This window comes from Rosa chinensis, chromosome 1 (genome assembly GCF_002994745.2).
Source record: "Rosa chinensis cultivar Old Blush chromosome 1, RchiOBHm-V2, whole genome shotgun sequence".
Lineage (NCBI taxonomy): Eukaryota > Viridiplantae > Streptophyta > Magnoliopsida > Rosales > Rosaceae > Rosa > Rosa chinensis.
Genome location: NC_037088.1, coordinates 26,691,395 through 26,713,001, shown reverse-complemented (window position 1 = coordinate 26,713,001; position 21,607 = coordinate 26,691,395). Strand labels below are relative to the sequence as shown.

Here is a 21,607-nt window from a genome sequence, read left to right as displayed (position 1 = left end):
TGTTTGAAATGTCAACTAAACTATGTTGATCAATTTAGAACAATCTAAAATAAAGTAAGAGCAAAATATGTTACAGTTTATCTAGGTTCATTCCTATCAAGCTGAAATTTCAGTCTATAAAACACCATGAAGTTACTATCTGATTAGTTCGCTGTAATAGTTTGGTACATAAAGAGTTTAGCAAATCCAGTTACTATCTGATTAGTTCATTGTAATAGCTCACTGGAATTTTCCCCCGCAGTGTTTATCCTTTGTGATTCTCTGTCCTTCTGTTCGTTGGTATTTGGTATTCTCTGTCCTTCTGTTTGTTGGAATTTTCACTGAACAACAATCATAGATATCAAGAGAATTTTAGAGTGAGCAGAGACTTGCATATTGTCTAGTCTTGGACCATATGGAGCAGGAACAAATGTCTCACTTAATTTAGGTGTTAAAAGAGGTCTCTACTTGCTCAATGATACTGGTGGAAATTTAATGAATCTCACTGATGGAGGTCTTCCCATTCAAGGAAAATCTTATCTTATGAGAATTGATGCAGACGGGATTTTTCGTCTGTATTCATATGATCTGAAACAGGAAGGACATTGGTCTATTGAATGGCCATCTTCTCCGAATAGATGTTCCCCTAAAGGTGTATGCGGAATTAATAGCTATTGTGTCACAATGGGGGCAGCAATTGACTGTAGATGTCTTCCTAGATTCAAATCTGTCAACCCAGGAAATCAGGCTTGAGGTTGTGAGAGAAATTCTTCTGTTGGAGATGTTTGCAAATCAAAGAATTGGAATTGCAACTAAACCATGCAAGAACTGGGCTGCACTGCGTGGGGGGATGAGCCATATATGGCTCTGTCATCTTCAGGTAAAGAAGTTTGCAAACAAGCCTGTTTGGAGGATTTGAACTGTCAGGCTGCAGTTTTTGACGGTTCAAGCTGTAGAAAGCAGAGGCTTCCTTTGAGATATGGAAGAAGAGATTCAGATACTTCAAACATAGTTCTCCTGAAGGAGGCTGTCATGATTTCTGCAACTCCAGCTCCAAGCACAGTTGTTCCAAAATAATAGAATTATATATATTAAAATAATATTCAAATTTGACATCTCCATTGGAGCTAAAATGAGTCAAAATGTTACCATGTCAATTTTGCCACGTCATATGTCAAATTTAAATTTGACCAAGACTAAAAGACATAGCCATTGGAGATGCTCTAAGAGAGCATCGAAGCGAGAGAGAGGTCAGACCATATCGAACCTTCGAGGAGGGAGGGAGGGAGGGGGAGAGAGAGAGAGAGAGAGAGGTGTAAAAGACAGAGGAAAGAAGTGATATAGAGACGCCACCTAGAACTGACCAAGCATGCCTAGGACTTCCTAGAACCTCCTAATCGCCGCCTACAATTCCAAACAATTTTCTCTTCTGATTTTCAATTAGGCGAGATGGATGCCAGCCGCCAAACTCTAAGGCGCCACCTAGAGCTTATTTTCGAACACTGTTAAAAAAAAAAAAAAAAAAACCAAAATAGCCTACTAAGCACAGTACTATGTGGTTTAGTGACATAAGTCCCTCATATGTAAGTGAAAGCTTGTGAGTTCAACTCAATGAAGCCTAATTATTGTATTTCTCAGTTGTGGATGTAATAAAAAAGAGCCCATTAACACACATGAATTGGAATAAATAATGACAAACATTTTGTACTTTGGGTCAAATTGAAGAATAAAAAAACTTTTGAGGGTAGGAAAGTAGAAAGGTACCAGATAGTGACGGGCGTTTGGGAGAAAATAGAGAGCATAAAAATAAAAAATAGATGACACGGGAACCGCTAATTCCTTTGAAAGGTAGGTAAAGCCAATTGAGGTACTAACAAACATTTTTCAGTCGCAAAATTCTCACGACAGCAAATGGTTTGCCGTCTCTAATAATCTTGCGACGGTGCATTTGTCGTCGCAAATACTATTCGCGATGCCAGCATCCACGTCTGAAGCATTGTAGTCACAGAGCCGTCGCTAATGCTCTTTTACGATGGCAAAAAAGGCTTTTGCCACGACGTGGCACCTTGGTTAATGCAATTATTTTTGTAGTGCAAGTAGTGGCTTAGATACATTTTTACTACCTTTAAGGTGAGGGGAGAAGTAAACCACCCCCCTCTTGTTTAGTTGATTAAAACCTGCATCAACATCTAAGAGCATTCCCAACCGTGATACTTATATTCATAGCTAAAAGTAGCTAAAAATTAATAAAATATAACTAGTTAACTATTGAGTTATGCTCCCTTATATTCATAGCTAAAAATAGCTAAAAATGAAATATAACTAGTTAGCTATTGAGTTATGCTCCAGCAGAATACCTAAATCTCGAGTTAAATTCTCTCTCATTTCTAGCTAAATATAGCTAGAGAATTTAGCAAAATTTAAATTTAACTTTTGTTTAGGTATTTTGCTGGAGTAAAATTTTAGCTTAAAATTAGCTAAATATTAAATTTATTTGGAAATAAGTAGTCTATTGGAGATGCCTAAGAGCATCTTTAGCAATGCTAACTATTTTTGAGTCAAATTTTAGCTAAAATAGCTAAAAAGTCATTTTGGCTAGCCATTTTAGAAATACGTCTGCATCAATGCTCCTTATTTTAGCTAGTTTTGAATTTATATTATTTTTTAAATGAAGATTAAATAGTTTAAATGTATTTATAAATTATATAAAATAACTCAAAAAGAATGTTTTAAATCATAGAGAGCCTCATCTCGCTCTTTATATTTAGGAGCGAGATAACTAAAAGTTATAATGCAGAGCCACTTAGGAGTCTGGTGCAGCTGCTAAAATATATAAAAAAACTAAACATGCTCTCCAAAATAGCTAAGGAGCTAAAGTAGAGAGTCTACTAAAGATGCTCTAAGAAAGGAATAGCAACCCCTGAAAGTTTGGTGTTTCTTACCTACCCGGATCAAAGAATCCGTAACTACGGAAAGCCGTGGTGCCTCTAATGGTAGATCCACCACCAGTGTCGCCGCATCAGCTGGCTTGGCATTATTCAACACCGCATCTCATCCGGCGATGGCATTCAAGTCTGTCATGCATGGAGAACAAGCGCGCATTATAGTAGCAGGAGCCTGATTCTCCTTTACCACCATCCTCGCCACACTTTGGGTCGAAACCCTAGCTTCCTCCACCTTCGAAACCCGATCCGGCTTCACTGTGCCATGTTGGCGCAGCCACAAATGCACTCTTGCCAGCGCCCGACGTAGATGAAGGAAGCGATGAAAAGCCCGGTGTGCCTGCAACCTCCGCGGTCCCAGCCTTCGTACGTAGTTTGATGCACCAAAAATTGGTCACAAGCCTCTGCACCATGAGAGAGCAGGCCGCAGGCACGATACAAAACTTTGAATTTCTTATAATGCAGATGAACCATGATCTGCACTTCTTCCTTAAAGCCAAAGCTCCGACTGCTCCATAACCGACGATGGAGGTCGATCAAAGCTCCGAAGTGCTGTTCTGCCAGCCCCCGGCTCAAAGAAAATGGATCAACACGCAGAAACTGTCCACTACTACAAAAAGTTAATCTCACAGAGAGGAGAGGGACCAACCTTGGTGAAATGTGAAACATACAGGTTTAGAGGACACTCATTGGCTGATCCCGATGAGCTCCGTGACCCTGGTTAGTATTTCAATTTTTCTTTCCTCTAAATGCTTCTCGATCTGTTGTACATTAATTGTAAGAGCTAACCTAACCCATTCCTGTGCGTTCTATTCATTTGGATTCTCTTATAACATCTTTACCTGCTAGTTTTCAATTACATGTTGTTCATTTTGTTGCCCAACCAAATTAAATATATAGTTGTTTGGATATTAGATGCTTTCCTTTCAATTTTGAAGAAGCATGTCAGTAGGCTTACTAGGCTGGCATAACGGAGTTTCTGATTTGTTAGCACCTCTATCAGCTGATAAAAACATTTTTTAGAGGTGTGTTACAGTGTTCGTTTGCTCTCCACTCCCCCCCCCCCCCCCCCCCCACCCAAAAAAAAAACCCTTAGTGAAGTGTCTTCATTTGTTCACTTCAATTTTGAACACCACATATCAAATTATCATTATTCTTAACCAGACTTCTGCACCTAGCATGATCGATTCATTTTCTTTTCACGTCATTTAATTGAGGTTTTTATATATAAACCGCCATTTTTGTTTCTAATTTGCCAGCTGAGAAGGCACACTATGCTGCCAGAGACCCCATCACAGCCTTGAAGAAATACATATTCGAGCACAACTTAGCCAGTGAACACGAGCAGAAGGCCATAGATAAGAAGAGAGATGAGGTGCTTGAGGATGCCGTTGAGTTCGCCTATGAGAGGCCGCTCCCACCTCGCAGCCAGCTGCTCGAGAATGTGTTTGCCGATCCTATAGGCTTTGGAATAGGACCTGATGGCCGCTACAGATGTGAGGACCCTTTACTCAGGGCACTGCCGAAGTCTAGTCTTTGTTGGACCTATAGCAGTCAACTTGTGCTATATCTCTGTTCCTAGATGCTTGCGGTTAATTTTAGTTACTGCTAGCAGTTCTAGTCACTTAAAAAGAAGATTGTATTTGCATTTCTACTGGAAGCAGGATACCTGTGTTTAGGGTGGGTCTTTCATTTGAAATTTGGTCATTCGTGTTTAAATTATCACTCTTTCTGTAATTGCAAACAATACCCTGAAGGGATGCTGGTTCTGTCCAATTTTATCATAAATTTTATATTTACACATTATTCTCAAAATTTTGCCTTCTTTGAAGTTTTACTTGAGATGAAGAAATGGTCCACTTGACTTCAAAAAATTGTTGATCCTCCTTGTACATTATATGGGGCTTGTGACATAAGCAGTGCATTGATACAATTTACAAAAAATCAAGATGAAGTGATATGCGAAATTGACAAAATAAGAAACTAAAATATTAATGCTATTGGAAAGATGAATGATGTAATGCAATTGAAGTAATATTCTACACTTTTAACAGGTTCAAAGATAACTAGTACATGCTCAAGCTGAAGTAATACAGAAATCTGACTGAAAAATAGAATTATTACAGAGAAATATGGTGAACAAAACTGTAGGAAATGGTAACAAAAAGAATGAAGATATGAATCTTTTTTAAGAGGAAAAAAATAACAACATAAAGGAGAGGTGTCAGTTCAGCGGGAATTACAACTTGAGGGCTGCAATTGCTTCGGATTTAAAATCAACTCTCAGACCCAAAACTCGCCTGACCTCGGCTGGTGTCAGTCTCCATGTCATAGGTCCTGAATTCTCACCCCAGAAATCCAGAATCTCAGAGACCTTTTCTAAGTTGAGGATGGTTGCCATTTGCGTGAGCCGAGCAAACTTGTCTCTAACAGTTCTTTGAGTCATGCTAGAAAAGTGGCTCACCAATGCCCTACAATCTCTGTCGAGCTGAAGGCCTCCAAGTTGACTAAATCTTTTCTGCATCATAATTACTTCAAGCCTCTTCACAAGGAATTCAATTATCAAATGTATGAACGAATCGTAGTTGTTGGCAGTCATTAGTGACTGCAGCCATGCTGCATTCGTCTCAACAGCATGAAGAAGCCCTTGAACCCATGGGTCATTAACCTCATTATCCGCATATTCAGCCTCTGATAGCTCATAGCTGATTGTTGCAACATTATCAAGCACTGGACGGATACGTGGTGTCACAGTTGCCACAAGTTGCTCCAAGCCAGCATTCAAAGCTTGCTTGAATGTGATGCTCATATCCCCTAACTCGGACAAACAAGACTTAACTTTTTCTCTATCAGCTGGTGCAGGAAATACCTAATAATTAAAGCATCCTTCAGTTTAATACCTAATAATGGAATTATTTTGATAAAGGACACAAATAACTTGTAGCCTAAATTGTAATCCAACAAAACAAGTGATCACATCATTAATAATCATAGAAAAAGAGATAGAAGTACGATATCAAGGGAAGCTCAAACAGCTGACATATTTGCTATATTGAAGTATGGGTAGTAAAATACTGGGAAATTCCAGTACAGCCAACAAAGTGACAATCCTGATACATACCTATAAACAAAACCTACATGATCTCAAGACCATTTTGATAAGAAAGGACAGCCAGATTTTGGCTCTTAATACTTGCCTATAATTGTCCACAGGTAACAGAAGGGATCTGAGAACTGTTAAACAACTGCCTAAGTGAGTTACAAAGCTATCTTGACTTTTCACCTCTACCACTACATGCAAAAGTTTCAGTAAAAATAGAGAAAAAGCAATAGACATTTGTTTTTCAAAGGATCAGGATATATGAAACAGCTATACGAACAGATCATACACTCAGTAACAGCAGAAATGCATGTATCTTAATACACTAATCAACTTTAGATAACATTCTTTTGGTATATTAAGATAACAAGCCTCAAGTATAAAGCTTGATCATAGAAAAAGCCTAAAACTGCAGCATCCAAAATGAAATTTTTAAAAGGCAAGTAAACAGCAGAGGAGAACTACGTGGCACTATCAAGCACACTTCTTCCTACACTACAATACAATGATACAGTAATGGAAGAACAAAATATGCATTTGGGGCTTTGAACCTAATCCTAAGCAAGGTAAAATGTGAGCCAAAAGGTTGCCTGTAGTAGTCATTCAAGATTTCATGTAGCATATATTCAAAAGTAAGCACAGAGAAGTGCAAAATAGAAGCATTTCACTTACTTCCAAACATTGCTCCTCAATTTCGTGTTTCAGTTTGAGCACATACTCACTACTCACATCCATATTATTCAAAACCGTGGCGATCTCTGTGCCAGTCTTTTGAACACCAACACCACCCAAGAACAGCTTCGCACCAAGATTGGGCTCTCTCATCTTGTGTTGCAAAGCTTCATGGTACTCATTACTCAACAAACTACTGGCACCACTCAACACAGCAATGACTGAGCTGATATTCAAAGTGGATATTGCCCTTCGCAAGCAACTCTGCAGAACATAGAAAACATCATCCACCATAGAAGTGGTAAGACTGTCAGGCACATGCTCATCAATCCTTATAGCCTTCCTCACATTCTCAACCATAAAGAAACCCTCTAATATGACATAAAACCCAGTAATGTCCTGAACCACTTTGCTAAAACTTCCACTCCTAAAAGACTTGGTTGCTCTCGGCGCTAAATCCGGATCCACATTACTCAATCCCTTGATCTTAGACACCATGAATTCAGTATAATCCTCACCCAACTGCATCAAAGACAGTATCTCCTCCAATATAAGCTCAACCTCTCTCGGGTCAGGCCCCTCAGACCCAACACCAGCAACACCAACATCAAGCAAATTCATATTCTGCGCATTTATCTCCGATGACAACTTGGGCAATCTCCTATACTCCATATACTTCTTCAAAATCAAAGTCCCCCTCGAATCACACTCCTCTTGAAGCTCACAAATAGCATAAACAATCCCATCTTCCCCACAGAGCCCCTCAAAATCTCATCATTCTCTTCAATTGCCAACACAATGTCCTTAAACAAATTGGTCAAACACCCCACAAAATTAACCTGCTGGTTCTGATTGTTCTTCTGCTCCATCAACTCCATCAAATGCTCGAACTCGAGCCTCGATCTCATCCCAATCACCTTCCTCAAGTAACTCACATACGCCTGTAGACCCTCCTCTTCTATCCCTAACGGCGTGTAGAGCCTAATGAACCTCAGCACATTGGGATGGTCCCTCTGGTCCACGGCTGCAGATAGCTTCTTCTTCACAATCGATTCGAGCTGCTTCTTCGACTCCATGAGCTGATCCCTCTGCTCCGAACCCGAATCCCTATACTCCGACTCAATCTGCGTAAACCTCTGCACGAACTTCGCCGCAGACTCGTAGTCCTGGCCGTCAAGCGCCTGCTTAACGCCGTCAATGCAGTTGGTCCTCTCCACAATCGCGTCCAGCCGGAGGAGCGTGGAGTTGACGCGCGACTGGGCGAGGTCGAGCTCGCGGACCTTGGCGCTGACGTGGTCGGCGAGGTCGCAGGTGGAGGAGACGTTGGAGAGGACGTGGTCGGCGTCGGACTTGACGATGTCGAGGACCTGGGAGGATTTCTGGAGATTGGAGAGGTGCTTGTCGAGGTCGGAGCGCTGGGAGAGGAGGTGGTCGAGGTTGAGATCCAGGGCGCGTTGGTAGGCTATGCACTCGTGGAGGAGGCGCGTCATGGCTCCGACGTCGGTGAGGCTACGGATGTGGTCGAGAGCCTCTGCGGTGCCGAAGTTGATCGACGGTGGTGGATCCGACGACTCCATGGAAGGCGAGTGAAGAAGAAGACGGTTACGAGGAGTAGAGACTAGAGAGGTAAAGCGAATTGAGAGAGAGAGAGAGAGAGAGAGAGAGCATAAAATAAAATGGAATAAAAAATAGATGGCGTGGGAAGCGGTAGTTTCTTTGAAAGGCAGGTAAAGCCAATTGAGGCTCCAACAAACAAACAAACAACCAGAACAGAGACTCTCTCTCTCTCTCAATTATCGATTATCTATTCTCTATTCTCTCTACCGCTTTTTTGTCAAACTTGTGGCGACTTGGTTAGGTTTCGTTTCGCCGCATGGAATCAACGCCGAGGCCAAGCTCCGGCCGATCAACGCCGCTCCGGGACTCCAATGACTCCGACAAGATGGAGGCCACTGGTCTCTGGGACGCCCTCGAATGGACCTTTGAGGTCTCTTTCTCTCTTCTCTCTCGCTAGTGGTCTTTATTCATATCAGTTTTCATTTTCTGTTTGATCTCTCATTCTGCCTTGTGCGCTCAATTTTTTTTCAATTTCGTGATTCCTTTTGCAGCCGGTCTCACGCTCCGTTCAACGCGCCGTTTCGCATTTGAGGTTGGATTGCTTGCTTGAAGGTGAGCAAGTTGAAGTTGAGGTATGGATACTCCATCACGCTTTTTTATTGAATTCTTGAGTTTTATGCAGAAATTGTGAGTTTCAAACCTATAATTATTGTTGAATTAGGATGTGATTTGGTTGAGTTCTCCCGTACACATTACGCTTCTGCAAGTTACAGATTCTCAAGGTTTTTCTAATTTTTGAAACTTTACTGCCAGGGATCTGGCGTTGTTCTTATTAATACTGACGAGGCAGGTACCTTGGTAGTCACCAATTTTCGGCTTCTTTTTCTGGTAAGTGATTCATAACCAGGCAATTTTACCATCCATCTTCAATGTGCATTATTCTGGTCGTCATGTGCACCTGTGGGATAAAATTTGTGTTAGAATAGTGCTCTAATCCGTGTAACACTAACATCTAGAGTTTGATGCCCTGAGTTTGAAACAAAAACTCTTTCTATCTCTAGAACAATAACTCGCATAAAGCTAGATATTGACTTACCTCGGATGCTTATAATGAGAAGAAGAAGAATTATCAGAAGAGATTGGACATCTTTTTCTCTTGCCCTGTGTTACAAACAGGCGACGGCAATTCTTGCCCTATCATTTGCTAATTAAAAGAAAACGAACTGTCTTTTTGCTTGAGAAAACTGTTCGAACGTAGCAGGTCTATGGTTAGGTGGAATACAGATTATGTAATTCACACACACACATATTTATTATTTATTAAACCTTGAGTATAATGACACTGGGGTGGTTGTGTGCATTTGATTTCCCAATTATTGCCATTTTGTCACCTTCTTGTTTTATATGCTTCCTTTTTTTTATTTCAGAGTGAGGACACTCGGAATGTTATTCCGCTTGGCACAATACCTTTGGCAACAATTGAGAAGTTCAACAAAATGGTAAGTTATACTGTCTGTATATATCTATGTACACTGAACTATGTTCTGGAGGATACATTATTTGGTGGTCCGGTCTCAAATGTATTTGTATCTATAAGTTATGCATGAATCTGACACTGGAAAGGTACAGACAACAACTATTGGATGAAATTAAATTGAGGTAGTTTGCAGAGATTCTTCACATGTTAATCGTTGATGAAAAGTTTTGATGTTTATTATTATTTCTTCGGGAAGGAAGCTGAATTTTTGGTAGAATAAGAGAGCAAAATCAAAGTCCTCATTGAAAGAACCTGAGGCTTAGAAACACTTTTAATATTTACTTCCCAGGTAACAACACTAGGTCAACTCACTGCACTGGCAGCCATAGAGCAGACCTGAAACTACTTTGATTCCAAAGCTCTGTCATGTCCTGCTTACTCGTCAAAAATCCTTCTGTTTCTCTCCATCCAAATAACTCAAGCCTGTGAACATTTTGCATCCCAAAGAGTTTTAGCCTTCTTGCCTCTTCCGATACACCTAAAGTGCATCCTTAGGCACATCGCTTCCTTGAAAAATCTCAGCCAGATTTGTGATGTAAAAGGACAATTAAGGAATACATGATCAACACTCTCTTCCCTGCCTTGCATAGGATCCAACATTGAGGATTTTGATGAGGCTGTTGCTTTTGAATATTGTTACAAGAATTTAATTTCCCATGAGCCACCCACCAAGGAAGCACTTGAACCTTGGGAGGGACATTTGCCTTCCAAATCTGGTCAGCTGGACGAAAGTATGAGAACTTTGTTTTATTGCAAAGATGACTTCTATAAGATTCTCAAGAAAATGTTGCCACATAATTAGATAGGAAAGCTTGTTGATATGAATTTTCTGTTGAGTTTTATTAAGCTCTCCTAATCCTAGTCTCCAGCAATTTCAAGATTGCCCTTGTCCTGTCCAATTTCTTTCATTTCTTTGGTGTTTTCCAACCATACCTCCGCCATTCAGAAATCTATTTTTTCTTTTCTCCTGCACAGTATCTGTTTAGTTCTTTCAATTTTGGAGAGATGACAGAGCTTTAAGACAAATAAGTTTTGCTTGGTTTTTGCTTTGCTAGACTGAACACAGAAAAAGGAAGGATGACAAATTTATGCATGTCTGTTTCTGATCAGACCCTTTTTGTTATTTTATCTTTCTAATAGTATTTCTTTGAGTGTAGGTTGTAAAGAATCAATCAACCCCTCGTCAATCTGACAAGACTCCATCAAGAAGATTGCTTCAGGTCATTGGTACGAGTTCAGATGAATTATTTGTGTCAATTTAAATCTCCTTGAATCTTTTCCTTGGTTAATTGATTGTTGGACATCATTGAAGAATAACCAAAGAGGGGTTAGGAGGAATTATCAGGTCCAGGCCTGCAAAGTGGGTGTGGGACTGTGGGGGATATCTGGGTATCAAAAAAGACTTCACAGAAAAGAAAAAAGAAAAAAAAAAACATAGGCCTGGATAGAAATCCTAGAATTATATGCACCATTCATATAGAGCCTATACTAAACCATACCAGCATACAATATTTACTTGCACCACATTTAGACCATATAGTGTTGCAATTGATGTGACAGTTACACATTGGACAATGCTAAAGAGACCACATGATTTCTATAGCAATGTTTGAATGCGACATTAATTGCCACATCAGGTGGTTTAAATATGGTACAAATAATTTGGCCCCTTTAGCATCACCTGCCATTAGCGATATACATTTTGTGATATTCAGAGTGAAACTGTGTTTCTTCAGCATTGCTTAAGCATGGGTCTTGCTGTAACTTTGTAATTTGGCCGAGTATTATGAAAATTGATTGTTGTAGACAGGGCCAATTTTCTCCATAGTCTTCTTTAATTTTATGAACAGGGCCAGTTTACATGTTCATTGCCATCTCTCTCTCTCTCAGGGTGTTAGTCTAAAATGTTTGTATTTGGCACAAACTTGATAATAAGTGAGAGATTGAGTGTGTATCAAGATTTTGCATAATGGTTGGACAAAAAGTTGTAGATGTTAATTTATTTACATGTATGGTGGAGCTTCTTGAGCTAAGAGTAGACTATGAAGTATGAACATAGATGCCAAACAGTGGCTAATACGTTAGAATTACTCAGTGTATATCACGTAATTGCCAGCTGATAGCTCTCTTTGAAGTTGGATGTAGTTAAAAAAAAAATAGAGAACTTATTCCTTCTTTCATTTGTCTGCAACTCTGCATGCATGTGAGAGAGATATTAAGATGGAGAATATCCATATGGATTATGTGAAGAGAAGAAGTTGGAGCACTGGTGAGCGTGCTGTTGTGTGATAAATGTTACTGTTAAATTGTTGGATTTGTTGGTACTTGGTAGTAGTAAACTGGCAGAATCAATTGTTGTAGGGAGTTATGGTCATGAGGTATTCCATGGACAGTGATGTTGATGGTAAACTGGTGATGCTGGTTGTATACTTGTATTCGTTTATTTGCGAGGTGCTGTCACTGTGCACTTTTTTTGTTGTTGTTGGCGTAACCGTGCAAGTAATTAAGGGGTTGTGCTGGCTCATTATTTTTTTATTCTTAATACCCAGATATCTCCCATACTCAGTTTGTGGGCCTGGGCTCAAATCTGGGTCTCCTGCCAAATCCTACAATCTTTAGAGCAAATAAGTAGGTACTGTGAGGGGATTTGAACCCAGACAAGTAAACCATGGATTAGAAATTCCTACTAACCCCCTCGGTATTGTGCTAGTTCATTGTGGCTTTTTGTTAGTGAAATTTGGGAAATTTGAGGTTTGTTAGTTTGATAAGACATAACTGTTAGTTGTCAATATTTGTTGAAGCAAATCTTCTCTCTTAATTACAGAGTCACTAAAAGGTTTTGAAATTTTAAGTTGCCCATGCAATCCATTATGTAATTAGTTTAGTCAGATATATTAACAGTGAAATGGCAAGTCATTTGAGAGGTTAATGGTTTCATGTATACAATGCAGGTAAAGACATGAGGATAATAGTCTTTGGGTTTCGCCCTAAAACAAGGCAGGTAAATTTTTGCTATTAGCACTTCTTGGTACTTTTGCATTATGTTCAACATATATTTGTTTTAGGTTTTATGTGCTAATTCCCACGTCTTATATTGTCTGGCACATATTTCTTATAAAACAGTATTATTAGAGGCTTTATGATGCAGAGCACATAAATGGAAAGAGAAATGAGAGAAATAAAGTTTTATTGTGTGGTGTGGGGGAGGGAGGAGGAGGGAGGGAGGGAGGGGGGGAAGGAATATGTGAAGGAGAAATAATAATAGGGAGGCAATTTGGTTTCAATATTTTCATTCAAGTTGCATCCAAAGAGTTACAACATATCCTCGTTATTCGCTGGATTGAAAAGTCACAAAAATTTCAAACCCACAATGACATAAAATCACCAGTCAACTTACTAATTAGCTCCCCAATCTGAAATTGAAATTTCTGAATAATTCGTTTTTCTATTCTTATCAAATGCCTAAAACTAATCTTCCTGTCATTCTCCGGTCTGAAAAATTCAAAATTTTTGATTTCAAATTTTTTAATGGCAATAAGAGCTTGATAATAAGAAGTTTCTACTTTTATATATTTTTTTATTGAAGTTACTATTGACTCCTAGTGAGGCAGATGCTGGTTTTGTTAGATATTCTTTCACAATCAATTGGCTTAGAAGGGAGGAGGTGAAGGTTCAAGAAAATAACAATTTTTGTTCTTGCTTCCTTGTCTCTGCTCCTTCATTTAAACTAGCTCAGAAAATTTTGTGGTGTTTCGTATCAAAGAACATTTGTTTCACACAAAAATTTTGGATATTGTTAGTTGCTTCTTTCACATGAAATGCATACTAATATGGGTGTCGTTTTTCCTTTTCAACTTTTTTACAGAGACATGCAGTGTTTGATGCATTATTAAAGTGTACAAAGCCAGCGAGCCTATGGGATCTTTTTTCTTTTGTTTCTGGACCTTCCAAATATAGTAACACTAATCCAAAGGTGCGGTTACTGAATGAGTATTTTCGGCTTCTTGGAAAAGGCTCCCATGCGTCTATGAATATGATTGAAGATGGGTCATTCACTTTGTCAAATGATTTGTGGAGAATAAGTAGTGTAAATTCTAGCTATTCATTGTGCCAGAGTTATCCATTTGCCTTGATTGTTCCGAAATCCATTACGTAAGACTTTAAAGTCCACTTTAAGATTCATTTTTTCATAGATCTCGCCTAAGCTTTTGACTGGCTTTGTAAATATGTAACTAATAACTTTGAATATACACTGATGCTAGTGATGAAGAAGTGCTCCAAGCTTCCAGCTTCCGTGCAAGATGTCGGTTGCCTGTAGTTACATGGTGCCATCCAAGTATGTAATACTAGTAAACATAGTGTTGTTTTCTATATGGTTTTCTTCACAGTTGTGTCTTGATGTTGATGATCACATACAGGAACAGGAGCCGTTCTGGCACGTTCATCCCAACCCTTAGTTGGTATCATGATGAACATGAGGAGGTAATTTGAACTATCAACTATCTTTTCTTTTTGAAATCCCCATCTTATCATGCCATAGAGAATACAAACTTGGTTGCCCAAACAAGCAGATATTAATATGCACACACCTATCGCTCATGTGTGGTGTATTGATTAAGCTTGAAATTTAGATTTCCTATATATTAATGTTTATTTGTATGGGTATTGATGAGATTGTGCTCATCCGCATACATCCATTGATTTTTGTGCAGCAACACAGATGAAAAGCTCGTTGCTGCCCTTTGCTCTGAACTTACTGGTAGTGGTGGTAAAAGAAGGTAAATGATTAGTTTTCTTCACTATAATTTGTTTTTGTATTTGCTTCGTAATGACTTACTATTGCTAGCGTTGCAATTAGAAACCCATCAAACATTGAAAGACAACATTAAAAAAGCGTATTCCATAATGGGTGTTTAAAAAGTCAATTCTTAATATGCACGTATTTGCCCTTCCAGTATCTTCTATGCTTGGGATTCAATGACTCATTCCATAGTTCTTCTATGCTTGTCTTCTAAACTTGTAGGTTAAAACAAGTGGTTTTCTTTTTATTTCCAGGAAGCTATATATAGCAGATGCAAGACCACGAAAAAATGCTTTAGCTAATGGTGCAATGGGAGGTGGTTCTGAGTCATCTTCAAATTACCTTCAGTCTGAGGTCTCTTTAAATTTTATGTTTCGTTTATGAATCCTGTGGTGCTTAATATCGTTTCAACAATGTGTCCAATATCGGAAAAAAATGTGTCCAATATCGTTTCAACAATGCTTTAGCTAAGACATACCTTCTTTTATGTGTATCAGATTGTTTTCTTTGGGATAGACAACATCCATGCGATGAGAGATAGTTTTGCTCGGCTCAGAGATTACTTAGATACTTATGGTACAGCTTCATCGGATGGAATGTCATCTTTCTTGGTTAGTCCTCAGAATAAAATTTTGGCTTCTTGATATCTGTTCAACTGTATTTGATGTATGTTATAGATATGTTGAATCTGTTCATTAGAACCACACTGATTGATCAGGTTTAGAGTTTGGGGCATATAGTAGACAATCCAAAAACTGATTATGATTGCAGGCATTTTATATAACTATTAGTTTTGTAAATTACACATGTTAGGGTATTAGTATAACAAAGATAATTGAAAAAATTCTTGATTGTAGGCATAACCTATGTTATAAAAGCATTTGTTTTGAGAATATCATGTTAAGTATGCATTATGGGACAAGGTTATTGGGGAGACCATATATCTGCATTTTCAAAGCATGAATGTCACTAATTGGATCTTCGCTATAATATTTTGTATGAGCAACAAATCAAATGATTAATGGTTTTCTTAGAAGCCCCCACTTTTTATTAGAAAGGGAACCGAAGTACAATAGAGGACAAGAACTCCTCAACCAGACCTAAGAGAACTCAACACTAAAAAGAAAAAATGGCTCAAAGAAAACATTAGTCAAATCGCTGCAGCTTTCCCGTATAACAATAAGGCTTATGGGCAGGTATAACAATAAGCTTTCCGGTATAACAGTAAAGCTTTTTTTTTGGGGGGGGGGGTGATGGAATAAATGTTATGGCCTTTGTTCTTCTTAAGTTAGTCAAAACTGTTCTGTCTGAAGTGGGTAAGAATGTGTTTATACTTGTTGCTATTGACAGAGGGATGGTGGGTGGAGTTGGGGTGGAGGCAACCTTAGCAGTATGTCTGCTTCAGTGTCAACTCTTGGAGACAGTGGTTGGTTTAAACATGTTCAAAGTGTGTTAGCTGGTTCGGCTTGGATTGCTGCACGCGTTGCTCTGGAATCGGCATCGGTGCTTGTACATTGCAGGTAAAGGTCCATTATTGTTGTACTTTTTTTGGGTCTATCATTGAGGTACTTTATCAAACTGGCTGATTCACTTCCATTTTTGATCTTTTAACTCATAATTTTGCAATTATTTTGATTAGTGATGGATGGGATAGAACTACTCAGCTGGTTTCGCTTGCCATTTTGTTGCTTGATCCATACTATCGGACTTTAAATGGGTTCCAGGTATCTGCTAGACAAAATTGGAATGTTGAAGTTGCATTTCTTATCTTTGGGTCTGAAGTCATATTTGGGGTTGCAAGTTCTTATCTATGATTTTGATCTCAAAAAGTATTTTAATTATTTGGTTCAATATAGGCACTCATTGAGAAAGATTGGCTAGCATTTGGTCACCCATTTGCAGATCGAGTTGGCATGCCAACTGTAACCGGAAGTACAAGCATACCTTCTGAGTTACCAAGGCAGTCTTCTACTGGGAGTATCCAATCATCACCCAATCGCCAGTCAGGAACATCCTTCACATCTCAAGCTCCTACATCTCACGCACAGACTTCAAACAACTATTCTCCCATATTTCTGCAGGTGTGTATCTTTAAGTCACTGCAGTAAAGCTTATCTTACTAATTTTTTACTTGTAGTTCAATGTTGCAAACATAAAGGTCCTGGTGCAATTAGTAGCTATTGCATTTCACCTCAGGTGTCATGACTATAATTAGATGCTAGAGACCTAAAAGCATGGTGCTCTTGTCATACCCACCTGCTGTTCTGTCCTTCCAGAAAAATATAGAAACCATTCAACTCAATGCACCTACCCTTTAAATTCAATAATTCGAATGTTACTCTCTGTTTCTTTAATGTTTAGACTGCGGTGGTGATGGTAGCATGCTATTGTCATATTGTTTGTTTGATAAATCTTAGCATGCCCTTATAAGTAATTTCAAAGACCCAGTTTGTTACTAAAATTTAACAAGGTGGGTGGGAAGAGTACTATAAAGCGGGGCATTAGTTTCACAGAAAGAGGGTTCTGTAGTGAGTTTCTGCCTTGTAGATAATACAAAGAGCAAGATAAAAATCTTAATTATTCTCTTTTTGATGAGAACTCAGAAATTTTCTCGAATATTGAACAAGCAAAGTTAATAAGCCGTCTACGTAAGCGTCTATGTTCTTAACCTTCTAACTCCAAAAATTATTAAAAAAACCTGAGTATATGTAAAAGTAGAAATACAACATCAGAACTACATATGTAATGATGCTGAGATAACTCACTTCGAGGAGACTCCCCTACCCATCAATCCTCCAAAATTCTGATTTGTGCCGTCTCCCACTAGTACACTTAGTTAACACAGAAAGAGTTGATGCCTTTGAAGCGTCTTTCCAAGGTTTCCGAGGCACATATCTGCTCTTGATGTCAGATATCCATAGAGAATACGCTCCATCACAAAGTGCTGCATTACATGAAGAGCCAGCGATATTTTTACTTTCCAAGTTGGCCATCCCAAACCACTGGTGCAGATGACAATCTAGGCTAATGTATTGAATGCTAGTTGTTCTTCATGCTATGGTTAGGGGAAAAAAGAACAGTAGGCACCAACATTTCTTTTCTTTTTTTCTTTTCCAAATTTTAGTCGCCAAATGATGTGCTGGGGTTTTATAGTTCCAGGAGCTAAGACTCTAGAGCACTCACCCCAGGGAGATCCTCTAGTTTGGTGTCAAGCTTTCCTTTCCATTGTCATTGTCAAATGCTAGATTTTCTGCATGCTTTCTACTTGAAATGATGTGAAGTTTTAGTATTAGTGAAGTAGATTTCAGAAAGATATATAAGATCAAAACTGCTGTCTTCAGCTTGTTTGCAACAACTAATCTATGTTTTATTTCATTGCAGTGGGTAGATTGTGTTTCACAGCTATTGCGGATGTATCCTTTTGCTTTTGAGTTCTCTTCGGTATGAGCCTTCTTTCATAAGTGCACTTTCCAATTTTCCTTTTGGTCAAGGATCAAAATCTCATCGACTTTGACTTCTCTTCAATTCGGTCATTTAGGTTTTCCTGGTGGATCTATTGGATTGTGTTCTATCCTGCCGCTTTGGAAACTTCTTTTGTAATAGGTACGTTCCTTTATGAGCATTTAGATTGATACTATCAGTCAGATGTAGTTCTCATTCGGATTAGACTGCATGTTATGGAACCAGACATAGTTATCCTAAGGTGGTGGATCAGATTTTGCTTATCTGAGTCTGCATTCTGTAATAGCTCTACTCTGAGACCACAATGTCATGTAGGCAAATATTGATGAGCGGTATCACTGTTTATGATAGGATACAAATAGCAACCTTAAGCTCTCAAAAATATTTGAAAATGCTAAATTTTGTCTTAGTTTATAGTTAAATTTCATGTAAAGTATTCATGCCTATCTTTTCGGGGGAAATCCTACAGCTATCGAATTTTGGAAGAGAGATGAGGAAAAAGTGAAAATACTGCCAAGTGGGAAAATAAGCTTTTTTATCTAGTGGTGGCAGGAAGTATTCCTCATATTATTTGTACCACAAGGCAGATAAGGAGTCCACAATAGATAAAGCTAGACAACCAGCCTACACAAAGATCCTAGACTACGGCTGCTTTCTAATAATAAGGTTTCAGGATAAATCTTGTTATGCAGGGGTAGAGTTGTTAAAAAATGTGGTGCAATATATATAAGCAAGAGACTGCTGGAAAAGTTTCTCACAAAGTCAAGTCATTTTTAGATTCTGTTGCGATAAGCCAGAAGTTCCTCTCTTGTACCCTTATGGGAAAGTCTGGAAAGCAAATGTCCCATTTAAAATGCGAAAGTTGAGATACAATGTTTAGGAGTTAGAAGAACAAATAAAATGTGAATTATTAAATTGAATGGAGGCAGCTGGTTGTGATTTTCTTTTCTTTTCTCCAATTTAGTTTTTTGATCTGTTCCACGTTACTACTGCATTGCTTTATTGATGGAATGAAGTAGCAAAGTGAAATTTGAAGTAGGAATCCAAATTGTGAGGAACAATGTGATGTAGCACTGTGCCATTATGTACTTGTAGACATACTTTACAGGGTTGATGTACTTGTATATTTCAATCACAGTTCATTCTTGCTATTGGAGTTAAAAACCAGATTATTTACCCCAATAAAAAAAATCCTCTGTCCCCCTTATTGTCATTTTACAACCCATCTTTATCTTCATTAAGGATTTGATTGTTCAATTTATTGCGTTATAATTAAGAAAATTACTGAAATTGGAATAGAGATTTGATACTTTTTATGATAACTGATACTTATACTAAAAGTAATTTCTCCTGGTTGTCTGTCAATTTAGTGAAAAGGAGAGGCAACAGTGTGGGGTACCTGAAGCTTGTGGGTGCATGTGGGCATATTTGGCTGATTTGCGCTCTTTAGATGGAAATTCTCATGTGCACTATAATTATTTCTATGATCCACTGAAACACAATGGTCCGCTATTACCTCCAGCAGCTGGTTTAGCACCAACTCTATGGCCACAATTCCATTTGCGATGGGCTTGTCCCTCAGAGGCTCAAGCTGGAGAGCTAGAAGCTCAATTTAGGAAGATGGATATTAAATTCGTGGAACTGCAGAAGGTAGTAATCTTAGTTACTGTATTGTTCTTTCAGTTTACGTCCTTTTAAAGCTCAATTTAGGAAGATGGATGTCAACTTTCTAAGCATTTAAAACGTACCTCTCTTCTTCCATTGTAATGGCAAGTCTATATCTTGTCCACTACATGGGAATTCCTTTCCACTTTTTTATTGCTGTGTTATGTTTGTGGATGTGACTTATGTTTGGCACATCTATGAGCTGTATGTTGACCAAAAATTAAATGGCGTGTTACATTTGCTTATGCGACTGAACTATTATGTTTCAACTTCTCACAGGCAAAGGAAGTGGCAGAAAGGAAAGCTAAAGAAATCACTACTCTCATGGAAACCTTAAGTGCAGATGTAAGACATGAAAAGCAAGTCAGCAGCTCGGCTATGAAGTTGGTCAAGAGGGCAAACAAGGAGAGTGAGGCCATGAAGCGAGCTATACAGTCACTGGGGTGCAAGGTACATTTTTCAAGTAGCGGAGATTGCACTGTTGACATTGAAAGTAGTGTAATTGAAGGTCCACAAAAATTAGTTTGTTCTTCAAAAAGACAAGAAGATGGCACTCTGCAGAATGATGAGAAATCAGACCTGTCTGTTTCCATTACGGTCGTGGCAGATGATGTTGATGGCAGCAATCCAATTGGTCGAGTTTGTGAAACTTTATGCCCATTACGCATGCGAGATGGAGGCTGCAGGTGGCCAGATGCTGGCTGTGCTCAATTGGGCAGCCAATTTGTTGGACTGAAGGCCAACTTTGAGGCATTTGATCAACTTTCAATCTATGATAGTTATTTCCAACCTAAATGAAACCACCATAGTTTCTGAGATTCTCTGAAGGTTATAGGACCAACTCCTTTACACACACCCAAGATTTCATGTAGAGTTGAAAGTCTCTTGGAACCATTCATTCCAAGAATTTTGTTCATAGCATATGATCAGATGAACATTCGAGGCAAATAAAATGCAGAGACCCAATAATTTGGGACGGGTCTCGACATTTTTTGTACAGTGATGAGTTAATTGAGGACCACTTTAGTATAGTCGGGTCTGGTGTAGTGGAAGGAAATCCTCAAGCCTGCACGCAATATCTGGTGTGGTCAGTTCATCTCTTAAATGAGATTAGCACATAGTACAGATTTTAGGCAATTTTTGTGTTATAACCTGTTTTTTTTTCTTATTTTTGTTGTTGCCATCAAATCCACACCAGATTGTGTTGCAACAAAGTTTTGCTTATAGCAAGTATTTTCCTGTATTTTGTTCCTCGTCTACACCAACTGATAATTACATTTATGAGATGTTTCTGATTGAATCTGACCTTTTGTGTATCTTCCAACACACTATTATGTTCAATGGTCTCAACTGGAGAAGTTAATGGTAAAATGTTGAATTAACTGCTCCAGTTATAAGTAACATAGCACTATTATCACATTAGCTAGTGTTGGGTTAATGTTGTGGACTGGTGTCTCGGTTTGGATTAACTTTCGAGCTCTTAATGTTGAATGGATTTATTTTCCTTCAAAACTAGTCTCATGGCCTCTTAGCAGGTCTAGAAACGATCCACTAGCAAGGTCTACCAATATAGGGAAACTCTGTCAACGTTGAGTTTTCTGCAAATTCCCAATAATTGAATTGAGGATGGGGCAAAAAAAAATTCACATTTTCCTTTTATCAAGTAGAATTTCAGACATAATCTATAAGAACTTTCTGCCTAGAGTTGAACCTAGATTCTGTGACTGATGCAAACATCATGTTATTCAACAGCCACGCAAGCATCTGTTGCATTTTCAGTCCTTATGTGACATTTCCAATTTATTGATTCAACTAGGGAAATGAAGCCAGAGGTCAAAAGGATCGCAGCAAACTGAAATTATTGAAAAGGTAAGGGAAGGCAGACTGGGGCA

At 38.6% G+C, this 21,607-nt stretch overlaps 3 protein-coding genes across 3 annotated transcripts; 2 read left to right on the top strand and 1 right to left on the bottom strand.

Moving 5' to 3' along the window:
- Nucleotides 1–3,487: 3,487 nt before the first annotated feature.
- On the top strand, nt 3,488–4,518 carry LOC112186357 (pyruvate dehydrogenase E1 component subunit alpha-3, chloroplastic-like). Its single transcript, XM_040515111.1, has 2 exons — nt 3,488–3,641; nt 4,181–4,518. The coding sequence occupies exons 1-2, from the start codon at nt 3,503–3,505 to the stop codon at nt 4,501–4,503; spliced, it is 462 nt and encodes a 153-aa protein (XP_040371045.1). The 5' UTR covers nt 3,488–3,502; the 3' UTR covers nt 4,504–4,518.
- A 403-nt stretch (nt 4,519–4,921) lies between these two features.
- Nucleotides 4,922–8,391, bottom strand: LOC112191953 (conserved oligomeric Golgi complex subunit 4). Its single transcript, XM_024331460.2, is given in 3 exon segments — nt 4,922–5,790; nt 6,694–7,451; nt 7,454–8,391. Coding segments are annotated over 3 exon segments (2,205 nt in total). The 5' UTR covers nt 8,271–8,391; the 3' UTR covers nt 4,922–5,160.
- Nucleotides 8,392–8,416: 25 nt separating this feature from the next.
- Nucleotides 8,417–21,020, top strand: LOC112191950 (phosphatidylinositol-3-phosphatase myotubularin-1). The gene is made up of 19 exons (XM_024331445.2): nt 8,417–8,680; nt 8,802–8,882; nt 9,064–9,138; nt 9,678–9,749; nt 10,945–11,014; nt 12,739–12,788; nt 13,653–13,939; nt 14,050–14,123; nt 14,206–14,269; nt 14,500–14,565; nt 14,843–14,942; nt 15,086–15,199; nt 15,939–16,108; nt 16,228–16,312; nt 16,445–16,669; nt 17,970–18,029; nt 18,127–18,191; nt 19,421–19,700; nt 19,995–21,020. Exons 1-19 carry the CDS (start codon nt 8,567–8,569, stop codon nt 20,511–20,513), a joined length of 2,571 nt encoding a protein of 856 aa, XP_024187213.1. The 5' UTR covers nt 8,417–8,566; the 3' UTR covers nt 20,514–21,020.
- The last annotated feature ends 587 nt before the right edge of the window (nt 21,021–21,607 follow it).

Bases quoted from the DNA above. Each gene is read 5' to 3' on its own strand.
- LOC112191950 (XM_024331445.2), top strand. From the start codon at position 8,567: ATGGAATCAACGCCGAGGCCAAGCTCCGGCCGATCAACGCCGCTCCGG. The intron at 8,883-9,063 runs GTATGGATACTC...CTTTACTGCCAG, and splicing joins GTGAGCAAGTTGAAGTTGAG to GGATCTGGCGTTGTTCTTAT. The intron at 9,139-9,677 runs GTAAGTGATTCA...TTTTTATTTCAG, and splicing joins ATTTTCGGCTTCTTTTTCTG to AGTGAGGACACTCGGAATGT.
- LOC112186357 (XM_040515111.1), top strand. From the start codon at position 3,503: ATGGATCAACACGCAGAAACTGTCCACTACTACAAAAAGTTAATCTCA. The intron at 3,642-4,180 runs GTTAGTATTTCA...CTAATTTGCCAG, and splicing joins CGATGAGCTCCGTGACCCTG to CTGAGAAGGCACACTATGCT.